Raw genomic sequence first — 15,538 nt, forward strand, 5'->3', positions numbered from 1 at the left:
TATCAAAAAGAAAGGTCCTGAATAATATAATGAACTCTGTCCCAACATCTTTTACATTCTTATATTTAAGACGATGATGAATTTCACTGGTCTTTTTCTTACTTTCACCATATTGTTCAAGATGTTGACAGTAGCACATTTAAGCACAATTCAGTAAATCACAATTCAGTGAATCAGGCTGCTAATATTAAACCAGGACAGAACAGCTTCCTCAAGTTGGTCTGGCTTTTAAATTAGGGTCCACCCTGAGGCAAGAATATATAATGGAGAAAACATAGTCTTTTCAATAATGATGTCAGGAAAACTGGAACACTTTCTACACCATACACAAAATAAATTCAAAATGGATTAAAGTTCTAAATGTGAGTCCATAAAACTCCTAAAAAGCAAAAATAAACTATTGTGACTACACCACAATAAAAGGTTTTGCACAGTGAAGGAAACCATCAACAAAACAAGAAGGCAACCTAATGAATGGGAGAAGGTATTTGCAAATCATATATCCGACAAGGGGTTAATATCCAAAATATGTAAAGAACTTAACACTACTCCACACCAAAAAACGCAATTTAAAAATGTGCAGAGGATGTGAATAGACATTTTTTCAAATAAGACATACAAATGGCCAACAGGACACATGAAAAGATGCTCAACATCACTAATCAGGGAAATGCAAATCAAAACCACGAGTTATCACCTCATACCTGTCAGAATGGCTAGAATGAAAAAGAAGTGTTGGTGAGGATGTGGAGAAAAGGGAACATTTATTCGCTGTTGTTGGGAATGTAAACTGGTACAACCACTATGGAAACCGTATAAAGACTCCTCAAAAAATTAAAAACAAACATAAAATGATCCAGGAATTCTACTACTGGGTATTTACCCAAAGAAAACAAAAACACTAATGTGAGAAGATATATGCACCCCTATGTTTATAGCAGCATTATTTACAACAGCCACGATATGGAAGCAGCCCAAGTGTTCAAGAGTTGAATGGATAAAGAAGATAGGGAATATACACGATGGAATATATGATGGAATATTAATCAGCCATAAAAAAGAATGAGATCTTGCCATTTGCAACAACATGGATGAATGAAGAGAGTATTATGCTAAGTGAAATAAGTCAGAAATAAGACAACATGTTTTCAAGTATATGTGGAATTTAAAAAAAGTCCAACAGGAAAAAAGTTAAATAAATACATATGGGACACCCAAATTATATACTATAAAGCTATTAAAAGTCATGTTTTTGTAGACTAATGTAAAAAATTGTACAATACACATACATACTAAATATATTTATATATAAATATGCTAGTTAAATGTCAACATTGATTTTTTTTGGGGGGGGGTCATGAGGTGTTTTACTTTCATTCTTGTATCTTTCTTTATTTGTAAAATATTTTCTGGGCGCCTGGGTGGCTCAGTTGGTTAAGCGACTGCCTTCGGCTCAGGTCATGATCCTGGAGTCCCTGGATCGAGTCCCGCATCGGGCTCCCTGCTCGGCGGGGAGTCTGCTTCATCCTCTGACCCTATCCCCTCTCATGTGCTCTCTGTCTCTCTCATTCTCTCTGTCTCAAATAAATAAATAAAATCTTAAAAAAAAAAAAAAAATTTTCTAACCAAAAGGAGGAAAATAACCCAATAATCTATATGTAGTCTATTAATTAAAAATCAGTGAATGACTAAACTTTTTTTTTTTTTTAAAGATTTTATTTATTTATTTAACAGAGTTAGCAGAGCAGGAACACAAGCAGGGGGAGTGGGAGAGGGAGAAGCAGACTCCCTGCTGAGCAGGGAGCCCAATGCGGGGCTCAATCCCAGGACCTTGGGATCATGACCTGATCCGAAGGCAGACGCTTAACCGACTGAACCACCCAGGTGCCCCGAATGACTGAACTTCTACTGCCTTCTGAACTTGGTGAATTAACAGAAACTCATAAAAACTTTACATCAGGGAAATTTTTTTGAATATTACTTGAATAAGAGAAATGCTATATATCTTATTTCTTCTTGACAAAACTATGTACAAAGCAAATGAGTTTACATATGCTAGGCTACTGTGCCATTTAAAATAATTCCCATGGGAAAATCTTCAAGTTAAACATTCAATTTAAGTGTGCATTCAAATTTGATTCAGGGAGGGATATATCTAGAGAGAAAATGATGAAGAGTTTTTTTTTTTTTAATAAGAATCAAAGAAAATCCTTTAACAACTAAACATAGCTGAGAGTCAGTATACTGGTTAGAACACAGACTGCAGCCAAATGACCTCAGTATGAACCCCCAGTTTCAGAACTTACTGGCTGTGTGAACTTACACAAGGTATTTTAACCTCTCTGTGCTTCAGTTTGACAACTGTCGAACAGAGGTAAGAATATCTACTTCACTGGAGTGTGAGAAGGATTAACAAATTTATATACATAAAATCAGAATAGCATCTACCATATAGCAAATGTCATATGGTATTAAATCAATTAACATGACACACATTTGTTAGAAGAAATTACATAATTATTACATGTAAAGTATCTGGTATTTAAATAAGCAAATAAAATGCTAGCATTAGAAATAGCATCTTTTTAATATGAAGATGTTTCGAATTTATCTGAACTTGACTATAGAATATACTCACCTCATCTACAATAACATGAGACACATTAGTTAGGAGACCATCTTCTTGAAGTTTCCTTAGCAAAACCCCTGTTGTACAATAGAGTAACCTTGTAGATTCACTAGCTCGAGATTCCATCCGGATCTGATATCCACACAAAGAATTCTGAAGGGAGAACACAAGGTTGAGATTAGATTCTCACAAGTGATCTGGGAAACAAGTGCTAAGAAATGTAGCGCAGGTGCTGATCCTGCTACTAGGTGGAGCAGCTTAAGTAAATCTATATCTACTTAGTGAAATTTATTAATTAAAATTATTTTTCCATGGTCTTCAATTATCTAAAATTTGTTTTGCTAACTTTAAACAAGAAAAACTTTTGTTCTTTCCCAAGTGTTGACACAAAAGCTATTCACCAGCTTTAGGTACCATCAGTATCATTCTATTCTTTTTTGGGGGGGGGAGGGGCAGAGGGAAAGGGGGAGAGAGAGAGAGTCAAGCAGACTCCGCACTGAGCACAGAGCCCGAAGTGGGGCTCAATCTCACAACCCTGAGATCATGACCTGAGCTCAAACCAAGAGTTGGACACTTAACCGACTGAGCCACCCAGGCACCAATATTCTTTCTAATTCAATTATCTTGGAACAAAATGCTGAGGTACCCAGGAACAAAAATTTAGAGCAGTTCCCAAAATTTTCTATCAAGATTTCATAAAAGCTGCCACCATTAAAAAGCAGCTGGTATTGTACAGGTGGTGCCTGATGGGAATCTTGAAGTTCCTTCTATTTCCACCACATTGATTTTTTTCAGTCACTCTTTTATTTGCCATGTGTGTACATATCTGTCATCCTCTTAACGCGAGTTCCTTATCAGACAGAAACTGTCTTTTTTCTTCTTACATTCCATGAGAGAAACCCAGGTAATTTGTTACATAAAACATTTTTAGTAAAGGGGTACATAAAGACAGAGGCAAAAATGTTAAGTACCGTCTCCAGAAAGGACAATGCAAAGTATAAATAAGCTGAGTTATTTAACTTGGAATTTATCATATTTGGTTCTAAGCAATTTTATTAATTTCTGTATTCTGCAGTCATTCTGGCTAAGGTGTGGCAAGTTTTGGGTATGCTTGCATGGCAAAATGCACGACAAGAGATATTTTAGTATTTTTTCCATTTTTTAAAAATAAAGGGCTTGACAACAGTCTAGCTTTTTCTTCTATATATTTTTTTTCTTCTGCTTATTAAAAAGAATTAATGAAAATTATTCAGGAATACATTCCATAGAGAAGATTTGCAGAAACTTGAGATTTAGGATATTACAGTCAAATCTGTACTTGTTTATATTCTTTGTTCTCTTTAGTATGTAACATATTTGACCATTCAGTTACTAAACTGAATATATTTTTTCCTTGATAGGAGAATTTTAATGACAGAATTACTACTAACAACCCCTTTCAGATGAGGGAGAGTGGCACAGTATGACATCTGTCAAAGAAAACATGAAAAGTGCCTGAGATGTGCTACTGAATACACAGTAAGTCACAAGTCATACATGGTGCAGGTTCCATTCGGATGCCAAGAGCAAAGGTGAGTAATGTCACCACTCACTGAGGCAGAGTTGGACATCATCTTACCCTTCCTCCAGGTCCATTTTCACAGCCCAACTCGTCACATACTCTTGTGGCTAAACTCACTGCTGAGATTCTTCGGGGCTGAGTGCAGACAATGTTACACTTACTCATTCCCCACTCATTTAGAAGCAAATCTTCCAACAGAAAATGTGGTACTTGAGTACTCTTGCCACTCCCTGTTTCACCTGCCACAACCACTACCCGGTGCCTTTTAAGCGTTTCAATGATTGAATTCCTATGTTTGAACACAGGTAACTGCTGCCTTTCCTTTAGAAGTCTCTGGTACTTCGGTGTGCTTTGTAACTTTCTAAACAGGGTTCGAGCAGGTTCCAAATCTTCTGCCTTTTCTGCGTCCAAGGACAGTGCAGAAAAATCTTCATCAGAAACTAAATTTTCCCAAGATTCCTCAGGATCTTCAGAGTTTCCACGCTTGTTTCCAGAACGCTGCTGCTGCTGCTGCTGCTGCTGCTTCAATCTGTTCAGAAGTTTGGCAACAAACACATCACGGGGTTTATTGGTTTCCATTTTATTTAATTCTTCCTTTTTCTTTTCTGCATCACTCCACTCCAGCCAAACATCTCGGTAAGTGGGAGGAAGTAACTGATGCACTGACTACAGATGGGGAAAAAAAAAAAGAGCAGTATGTTATTTTCACTAACTACTGGATACCAAATTTCAATAGGCTAGAGTTCAGGATACCTACTTGCCTTTTAAAATGTAATTTCTCTCTTAAATTAGTAAGTTATTACTTTAATATAAGATACATGCTCATGATGCAAATTTATAAACAGCATATCATATTCAGGCTTCTAGACTTCCTAACTGTGTGACCTTGGGCAGATAATCTCTCTGGGTCTCAGTTTCTACATTTATAAAATGGGGCTACTATCTCCTTTATAGACATATTCTGAAGTAAACTTTAAGTTACTATATGAAAAGTGCTCATTCCTGGAACATAGGAAACTAATGAATACATTTTTATTATTTATTCCTGCAGTGGTGCTATGTAAATATGTAGATGATCCATAAAGCATTTCTGAAACAAAGCTCCCTATGAGATGCTGGTAGTTAAATTAAGATTATAGGTCAAAGTATTTAAAATGAACTATAGTGGAGGGGCACCTGCGTGGCTCAGTCGGTTAAGCGTCTGCCTTCAGCTCAGGTCATGATCCCAGGGTCCTGGGATGGAGCCCCGCATCAGTTCCCTGCTCGGCAGGGAGTCTGCTTCTCCAGAGGGAGAAGCACCCACTGCTTGTGCTCTCTCTCACTATCCCTCTCTCTCTCAAATAAATACATCTTAAAAAAAAAAAAAAAATGAACTACAGTGGAGTCAATCTAAGTTATCCTAATTCTGTGCTACAAAATTATTTCTGTAACAGTTTTCTCTGTAACAATGATAGTCATTTCTATCAATTAAGCTTAGCTTATGATACCTTTTTTGCAAAATAAGGGAAATAAAGGCATTAAGAACTTTTACTACCAGAAACTGGATAAGAACTATTGTTTGGAGTTGCATGTCATCAGGGTCTATAATTTCCATGAAGAAAATAATATATATATTGTATAAAACAAATGTTGACAATCTAACAATCCAAGAAAAAAAGAGCTTCCTTCAGTAGTACTTTAATCTTTCCTTAACCTGAGAGCTTATAACTAATATAGCCTAAAACTGAAAAGTGGAATCAAGGTCTATAACTTCTCAAAGCTGAGGGAAAATACAACATTTAAAGAGAGATAATATTTAAACATTAAACTGTTTAAAAATTCTTACTTCAACCAGCCTCATACAACTCTTTTTAATCTGTAAAATAGCAGAGCCTGAAAAACTGAACCACTGAAATGGTTCAGAGCCTCTGGTCTAAGGACAGAAAGACTGAGCTAGGTTTAGGGGCTAGAGGCAGTCAAAATTATAAATAAGCAGAAATGAGGATTAATTTGAAGAAGCAGTAAGTAAAAACTGGCACGAAGGGCCATAATTAAATATGACATTCCGTATGCCCATACAGTTTTAGGTCGGCTACGTACAGTCCACAAATGATTTTTGAAACAGCTCACTCTAAAAAGTCTCACCTGCCCTTTCACTAAACGATAAAGAGCTAGAGTTGCTCCCAGGTGCTGAGCTTGCATGCCATCTTCTGTTAGGATTGTAGGGCACACTACCAGTACATCGCCTTCAGATTTGATTACCTTTACCCTACAAAGAAGCCAAAGAATTTTAAAAATAAAATTAATGAAGTAAAACGAGTCAGAATTCCATTAACCCCCAACCTAAGTTTACGTTAATTACTTAAATTAAATATTTCCATGGAAGACACTGTACCTAGATAACTGATGAGCATTATCACCCAGAGACGTGGAATGAGAGAGCTTCCTAAATGTCCACTTAACACATAAGAAACAAAGAGATTTTTCATCTTAGATTTTCCTAAAAGTTCATTCAATTAACCAGAAAAACATACCTACATTTCCAGTATCTACCTACTGGAACTTTTTCAAAAGAAGGATTTGGACTCTTGGGAAGATTCTTCCTGACCCAATCGATCAGAAATTGTTTGGGAGATTTTCCAGTCCAGCTTCGAGCTGTATAGTCAAAATTTCTTACATCATGAGGTTCCTTCTTTTTCTCTAAAATGACAGACAAAGATTGGTGCTTTAAAAATTGTCATTCAGTAATGTATCATCTCTTTTGAGTGATCAAAGTCCTCTCAATTTTGGGACAAGACTTTTAGAAGAGAATAGGTGAAAAATGACAGAGAAAAGCTTGCTCTTCTACAAGTGATGTAAGCAAATCCTCTGAATGGATAGAACCATTGAAAATCTGAATCTTAAAGTATCCTGAGTAACTTGTAAAATATCTATGATATCCATGTGATGAATTATTTATGGTACTCTGAACTACAGTGTTTGGGAGGCTACCACACAGGAAAGGGTAATCTTTTGAAAAAAATATAAATCAGATGTCACTTCTCTGCTTAATAGCCGCCACCACCACCATCACCTTCTTTGGCTTCATATTCCATATAAAATAGAGTCCAAATTCTCCATGGTCCATCTCTGCCTACCTGTTATCACTCTACCATCATGCTCACTACACTGCAGCCACACAGGTAGTCGGTCACCTCCCCAAATGCTCCAGGCCTGCCTGGCCCAATACAGTAGCCACTAGCCACATGCGGACAAACCTAAATTAATTACAATTAAACTTTCAGTTTCTCAGTTGTATTAATCCCATTTCAAGCGCACAATACTCATATTTGGCTAGTAGCTACCACATTGGATAGCTCAGATACAGAACATTTCTGTCATAGAGTGTTCTGTTGAATAGTCTGCTCTAGATCTTTTCCAAGTTAGACTTCCAATCTCCCTCCTTAGAAGGCTCTTCCCACCACGTCACTGGGCTGACACCTAATCATCTGTTAGATCTCAGAGCAAGTCATCAGTCCCCTTATCTCTATTATTAGAAACCAGTTTTCTTGCTCTGATAGCACACATCACAACTGGTAATTAAATATTTATATATATGTAAACCTTACCTCTCCTACTAGACCATACCCTTGAAGAGGGCAAGCAGTAGGTGATTTTGTTAATAACTGTACACATAGCATGTGACATTCTGAACAGTAAGGAAATCCAATAAATACTTATGAAACAATGTATAATTTAAAAAACTGACAATTTAGTATAGGCTTTGACTGTATTACAGATAAATATTACACAAGCTATATCAATAATTTACTTAGCACAAGTAAGTACACAATTACACACATACGGTGGCATGGCAGGACTCACGGCAGGCTTAAAGAGGTGCTGTTTTGAATTGAGCTTTGAAAGGAGGGAAAGGTTGGCCAGTAGGGGCTAAAAGGATGAGCAAAATCATGGAGCCATGAAATAACATGTGGCTGTAGTACACAGCTGGGAGAACAAGTGGAAAGGCAGACTGTGGCAGAATGCAAAGGATCCTCAATACCATGATAAAGGGTTTGGACTTATTACCGATTAAGGGTTTTCAACAAGGAACTCACATTTAAATGTGTGTTATGGAAAGATAATTCTGGCTGGAAAGAGATGACGCTGAAGCAAGATAACTGTAATTATAAAATGTTAAAAAGTTATCATAATTATTACTTTTCTAAGACAGCACGTGGAAACATAGCTTTACTGCCAGCTTATGTAGTCTGCTGGAATGCAAAGTAACATAGTTTCTCAACTGTATTTTCATTGACATTTTACTACTTACACCTTGAAACACTTTCCCTTCATTTTACCTTTCTCTTCTTCAGTAGAAGCTACCGATTTTTCAAATAAGTTAAAGTTCAAAGCCCTTTCCTCTTCTGTGGCTACAGGAGGCTTTTTCCTTTCATTCTGTTGATGCGAAATCTTTATGGCTGGATTGAATACTGGATGGTCTTCTAAAGTTTCCATTTCTACAAAGAAAAAAATCATGCTCTGTTGTATTTGTGTTTTATGTCTTTTTATTTTGCAAAGATGTTTTTTAAAAAAGAGAGCATTCCGTCTTTTTCCTTGTAGCCAAGTATTCAACACTTCCTATTTGGAATTTGTGCTAGAAGTCAGAGGCAATTTATTTCACATATACTAAAATGTTTTAAATAAATTATTTAACAGATGTAGAAGGTTCGGAAAAACATCTTCACTAGAAATGAATACTCATGGAATTATATCCGCCTCACTTTCTCCTTGAATGAGGTTTTAAGGTATACATCAGAGGATGACAAACTATGGCCTGCCAGTCAAATCTAGCCGGCTGCCTGTTTCTGTACATCCTATAAGCTAAGAATGATTTTTATATTTTTAACTGGTTGGGGAAAAAAAAAAAAGAAATATTTGGTGGTGAAATGTGAAAATTATATGAAATTCCCATTTTGGTATCTGTGAAGTTTTATGAGACCATAGCCATTCACGTACATATTGTTCATAGCTGCTTCTATTCTGTGACAGCAGAGTTCAGTAGTTGTGAGACTCTATATGGCCGCACAAGCTACCATATTTATTATTTGGCTCGTTGCAGAAAGTCTGCCAAGCCCACGTATAAACTGGGATTTTGTACACAAATTAAAAAGAGGCAATCTCCATGCTGGGAAAGCCAAAAAAGAAAAGACATTTATACATCTAAGAATTTGGAAGTGTTTACCTCTTTGAAATTTCCTTATTTTTTCTTGAGCCTCTTTTTGGCCTTGCTTGTTTTTTTCTAGTTTAAAGGTAGCTGCTTGCTCCTTTGCATCCAGAAGTTTTGCTGCAAGGTGCAAGTACCTTTCATTCTGTTCCAAATAAGATGATACAGAAATTTAAAAAAGAACAAAATGAGTTAATCTATTGTCAATTTATTATATCAAAACCTATGACCTTGTGATCTTATTCTTTGATCCAGCAAATCTACTTTTAGGAATTTTTCAGAGAACTAATACAAAGATGCAGATTTGCAGGTACATATACATAATACTGCAGTACTGAATGAAGAGGAAAAACTGCAAAACAACTTTTTCTCCAGGAAAAAACTAGTCAGCCATTAAAAAAGAAAATGAGATAGCAACAGAATGAGGGTGATTCACATGGAAAACTTCCTTGACATGTTAAATAAAATCTTAAAACTACAGAAGAAAAAGTAAACATTGAGTTCATTTCTAAAATAAGAAAACGTCTTATCTTTATACATTTTATAAACACATGTTTTTAAAGGATTGTATAGGTAATAATATAATAATACTCATCTGAAAGTTATCTTCCCATAATCAATCTTGTAGAAGATAGTAAGGGACATTAAAAAAAAAAGCCTCTGGGGAAAAGGGGTGTAATAAAACTTAAGGACTTAGCTCTGCTGAGCAGCCATTAGATACAGTTTAAAGTTAAACTCAAATTTCTGTTTTTTACCTTAGGTTAATAAGGGACAGGTAAAACGCATAACGTACAGGGTGAAGATAAGGGCATGTAGAATGCTGCTATAAAACACAACCGTTAAGATGAATGGAAAAGAGATAAACCAAGGCAGCACATGGAGCTGAATTCTGAGGCTACTCTGTGTAGCACACACACGATACACTGTTAACAGAAGGCTTAGCTATCTTCTCCTATTCACCCAAATCACACTCATTCTTTCATCACTCCTATCTCTGGCACGGATACCATCCCTCCACCTGCAAATCTCTTGCTGTCTTTGACTCATTAACCTTAATATTTGGCAAATCAACACTTTCTCTGGATTCTTGCTTTAAATGTTTCTGTTCCTTTCCAATTCCAGTTTGGAGCCTTATTATTTCACAACTGAGGAAGTGCAATAGCTACCAAAATGGCTTCCCTATCCTTTCTTTTTTATTCTTTTTTTTTTCTTTAAAAATTTTATTTATTTATTTGACAGAGAGAGACACAGCGAGAGAGGGAACACAAGGAGGGGGAGTGGGAGAGGAAGAAGCAGGCTTCCTGCAGAGCAGGAAGCCTGATGCGGGGCTCAATCCCAGGACACTGGGATCATGACCTGAGCCGAAGGCAGACGCTTAACCGACTGAGCCACCCAGGCGCCCCTCCCTATCCTTTCCAAATCACCTGGAACACTACCTAAATGTTCCAAACCACCTTAACCAAACACTACTAAATCTGACCTAAAATAGCAAATTCTTCCTGTAATTTACCTGCCCCCATGCTTCCAGTGGCTCTTCACATGAGGAAAAGTCAAATTCATTTTCTAGGCATCAAAATCTTCTGGTGTCAGCTAAACTCACCTGTTTACTCCCACCTGTCAGTACTCATCTACATTTTATGCTCTGTATATACTCATTTACTGTCTAATACCCTAAGGCCCCTTACGCAATTCCACCTCTGTACCCTGGTCACACTGTTTCACCCCTCTGGACCATCTTCCTTTCCTGCCCACGTGCACTCTATGCACCCTTCAAGTTCCACCACTCTTCTTTGCAGGCTTAAGCAAATGCTCCAATCAGAAGACACCTCTTCTTTGAACCTCAACAGAGACTTGTACTGTCCCAAATTCTTTTTGTTTATATTAGTTTAAAACGGGCACATGGTTAAAAAAAAAAAACAACTTACAGGATATAGAAGAGTCTAAAAAAAGAAGTCTCCCTCCCATTCTAGCACCCCAGTCCTAATCACTAATAATAGCTTTTTGTGAATCTTTCCAGATCATTTCTGTGCATAATAAGAATGCAAATATACGTATATATTTTTCTCTTTTACACAAATGGGTTCATCATACTACACATGTTATTCTGCAACTTCCCTTTTTTCTTTCTAAACCAATTTTATTAAGGTCTGACTTATATACAGTAAAATGTACACATTTAGGTGTACAGGTGAATTGAGTTTGATAAATGTATATATCCGTGTAGCCACTATCATAATGAAGATATAAAACATTCCCATCATCTCCAAAAGTTTCCTCATGCTGCCATACAGTCAATCCCCTTCCCGTACCCTTGGACTCAAGCAACCACTGATCTGCCTTTTGTCACTATAGACTGATTTTGCATGGATGACTCTTCTAGATTTTAATCCAGTAATTACACATGTACTCATTTGTGTCTGGCTTCTTTCATTCAAGTATGTTTTAGAGAGTTGCCTGCATTGGAGAGTTGCTTGCAGTGTTTGGGTATTATGAATATAAAGCTGCTATGAACATTTGCATACAGGTCTTTTTTGTGGGCATGTTTTCTTTCTTTCTTAAATAAATACCTAGGAACGAAACTGTTAGGTCATTCGGTTAAGTGCACGTTTAACTTCGTAAGAATGTGCCAGTCTTCCAAAGTGGATGTACCATTTTACACTCCCACAATCAATGTCTGAGTGTGCCTGTCGCTCCATGCCTTCTCAACACTTGGTATTACTTATCTCTTTAATCACAGCCATTGTGATGAAGATAAAATATTATCTCATTGCAGTTTGTTTTTATTTCTCTGATGACCAGTGATCCTGAAATTATTTTTACATGTTTACTGGCCATCCATGTATCTATTTTTGTGAAGTATCTGTTGTCCTTTTAAAACTTCTTTATAAATTCTAGACAGAAGTCCTGTCAGACATATGTATTGTAGTATTTTCTTCCTACAACTTGTTTCCATTTAACCTTACATTTTTAGTTTATCTTATATCTAGGTTTTCTCTGACCAGACCACGGATTTCCTCTGTAAAGAAATGTGCTTTTCTCTTATTATCCAAGGAATTTAGCATACTCCCTACAAATGATAATCATTTAAAATATCTGATGATTATCTCTTTAACCATGGGAGGAATATAAGTAACAGCTACTGAGCAGTTATTTTGTGCCATTTCTATTTTGTTTTTTGTAAGTTTTGTTTAATCTTCACATCAACTCCTAGAGGTAGGTATTTCTTTAATTTACAAAGGTGAAAACTAAGTCACAGAAAAGTTAAATTATGTTGCCTATGAATAGCCAGCTAGAAGCCTAATACACATTTCTAACTCACAGGGTCAAATTTTTCCTCCTCTTCTAAACTTTTAGAATTCTCACTCTTTTCTTCTTCATTTTGCTGTTCAGCATACCGCAAGATCCATTCTTTCATATTTACTTCCAAATTTTTCTCTTCCTTTTTTGGCTAGAAAGGAAAAACAAATATCTGAAAAACCAAAGTTAGAAAAAGGTGTCAAACTACCATCAAATATCCCTGTTTTTACTATTTTCTTTATACTCAGAAACAGCAGACATGTAGCCTCAAAAATCATCTTACATACTGTTCTGTGAAGGACAAATGAATTCAACATTACTTTAAGAAGTCCAAGCTTGCAAAATCCAAAAAATGTGTTTTTATAAACAGGCAAAAAAAATAAAAGGAGAACTGTTAAAAACTAGCATTTTTCCTTAAAAACAGGGTTTTCTGGGGATAATGCTTCCAGATTGTTTTTGTTTTGTTTTTAGCCTTTACTGAGATATAGCTGATACATTTAAAAAGTGTACAAATTTAATGTGCATATTAATATATCAGTTTTAGATTAGTTTATCATAATGTATATATAAACTCAATATTTTGATGAGTTTGGATATATGCATACACTCATGATCACTACAATCAATGTACTAAACTTATCCATCATCTCCAAAAACTTCCTTGTGTTCTTTTGTTCATGTGTGTTGGTGGGAGTGGGGAGTGGTGGCTGTAGTAAGAACACTTAAGCCGTCTATGCTCTGAACATATTTTAAAGTGCACAATATTGTATTAACTCTAGGCACTATCTTACAAAGATCTCTAGAACTTTTTCATCTTGTGCAACTGAAACTTTTAACAATTAAGCAACATTTTCCCACTTTCCCCTCTCCTCCCTTCAGCCTCTGGTAAACACCATTCTATTCTCTTTCTCTATGAGTTTGATTATTTTGGATACCTCACATAAGTGAAATCATGCAGTCTTCATCTTTCTGTGACTGGCTTACTTCATTTAGCATAATGTTCTCCAGTTTCATCCATGTTTATAGAGGTTTTACAATATGCAGAGTATTTTTTTTTTAAGATTTTATTTATTTATTTGACAGAGAGAGACAGACAGTTAGAGAGGGAACGCAAGCAGGGGGAGTGGCAGAGGGAGAAGCAGGCTCCCTCGTGAGCAGGGAGCCTGACATGGGGCTCGATCCCAGGACCCTGAGATCATGACCTGAGCCGAAGGCAGACGCTTAACTGACTGAGTCACCCAGGCGCCCCACGATATGCAGAGTATTTAAGTGTAATGCCCCAATGAAGTACACCTTCTAGTATTCATGACTTTCTGTAATTCCCTTCCACATGTATTTTGGAGTTGGCCACAGGACTTGTTTCAACCAAGGAAACATTAGCAGAAGTGATACAAGCTGGGGCTTATCATCTTGAAATACTTGCTCTTGGAAGCCAGATGCCATGCAAATCAGACCACTCTGTGACCACCACATCTGAGGAAACCCAAGCTAGCCACATGGAAAGAGGAATGCCTGGCTAGCCCCCAAAGAAACCATTTTGGATATTCCAGCCTAAGAAGATACCTCATGGAACAGAAGGACTAACCAGCTGAGCCCAGTATAGACTGTAGAATCTAAAGAAATTAATTGTTGGTTTAAGCCACTACTTTTTTGGGTGGTTTATTATGCAGCAACAGATTACTGAAACAGTGATAGAAAAGCCTGGCAAAGCAGTTAGTTATTTTTGATAAGCAAAAATGTTATTGCAACCTGGTATTTCTACTCATGAACTATTACATGTGTTTTCATTCTGATTTTATATAACTTTAAATGTTTAATTTCTTAAATTACCTTAATCTTAGTATCTTCTGGTGTTTTGGTTTTAGGCTGCAATGGAGGTGAAACAGTGGCTGGTGTTTGAGGAGACTGGAATTTTGGCCTACTTTTAGGTTGCTGTTCTTCAAATTCTTGACTGAATCCTTCAGGAAGTGCATCTTAAAAATGGGAATAAAAAAACATAAGCATACACATTCATTAAACATGCATATAAACCCTGCCTAGACAAACAGCACAGAATTTTCTTCCATCCGTCATCTCCTAAGGATAGAAATCCTATGATGAACCTGGCTTTATTGTCAAAGCAGGAGTGGAAACACTCATGAGATAGCTAGCCCACCTCTGTTTGGCCATTTATTTCACCCTCAATGTGTTAGACTTCTAAATTTTCAAAAAAAATCTGAACCCTTCCCAACTCCTTGGTTGCCTGTCATAGTGTATGATAAGATCCTCAGTCAGTCATACAAGCAATTTGCACTCCAGGTTCCTGCCAAAGATTGTAACCTTGACCTTCTGGTTAAACAAATTTATCTAAAGCCATAGGGTCCAAATTTCTGAACCAAAGCCAGGAAACACAGCCTGACAGGTTACAGGCAGGCAAACTTTGAGAATTTGTTGTATTAAGTGCACTGTAAAATGACTACTGACAACTAAAAGTAATGTACAAAAAATAATTCCTTCTTGCATGGACTACAATCTCTGAAAACATACTGTAAAGAGCGAAAAAGAGTAAGAATATTTGCAAAATAAGCAATTATAACAGTGGAAAAAGTTAGAGCTTGATACAAATGTCACAAATGCTGAAATAATTTTGAGAAGGTTTGAGAAACTGAATTTTATGACAATACTACTTACCATCTGAAAGATTTAAACAGAGCCAATCCAAGGCAGAATGGAGATCACCTCCCTGTAAGAGTGTGTTAGTCATGGCATCTTCAATGTCCTTGGTCTTAAATGAAAATGCTTGTAAAGCCATGTATAAATCCTATGAAAGGGAAATGAAAAAAGGCATTCTATTTTCTCTCATTTTATTACTCATTTTATTCTTCCA

At 36.5% G+C, this 15,538-nt stretch overlaps 1 protein-coding gene across 2 annotated transcripts in view; it reads right to left on the bottom strand.

The window, feature by feature from the left end:
* The window catches only part of DHX29 (DExH-box helicase 29), a 43,939-nt gene that overhangs the window by 17,730 nt on the left and 10,671 nt on the right, over positions 1 to 15,538 (bottom strand). Inside the window, exons 4-12 of one of the 2 annotated variants that reach the window (XM_044916768.1) lie at positions 15,343 to 15,472; positions 14,503 to 14,645; positions 12,695 to 12,823; positions 9,394 to 9,520; positions 8,510 to 8,668; positions 6,704 to 6,869; positions 6,315 to 6,438; positions 4,401 to 4,856; positions 2,639 to 2,782 (exon numbers count right to left, since the gene is read on the bottom strand). In XM_044916768.1, coding sequence (XP_044772703.1) covers positions 2,639 to 2,782; positions 4,401 to 4,856; positions 6,315 to 6,438; positions 6,704 to 6,869; positions 8,510 to 8,668; positions 9,394 to 9,520; positions 12,695 to 12,823; positions 14,503 to 14,645; positions 15,343 to 15,472 — 1,578 coding nt within the window. Of the gene's footprint in view, positions 1 to 2,638; positions 2,783 to 4,247; positions 4,857 to 6,314; positions 6,439 to 6,703; positions 6,870 to 8,509; positions 8,669 to 9,393; positions 9,521 to 12,694; positions 12,824 to 14,502; positions 14,646 to 15,342; positions 15,473 to 15,538 lie in introns of both variants that reach the window. The other variant, XM_021702138.1, reaches the window with a different exon arrangement.

This window comes from Neomonachus schauinslandi, chromosome 7, assembly GCF_002201575.2.
Source record: "Neomonachus schauinslandi chromosome 7, ASM220157v2, whole genome shotgun sequence".
NCBI lineage: Eukaryota > Metazoa > Chordata > Mammalia > Carnivora > Phocidae > Neomonachus > Neomonachus schauinslandi.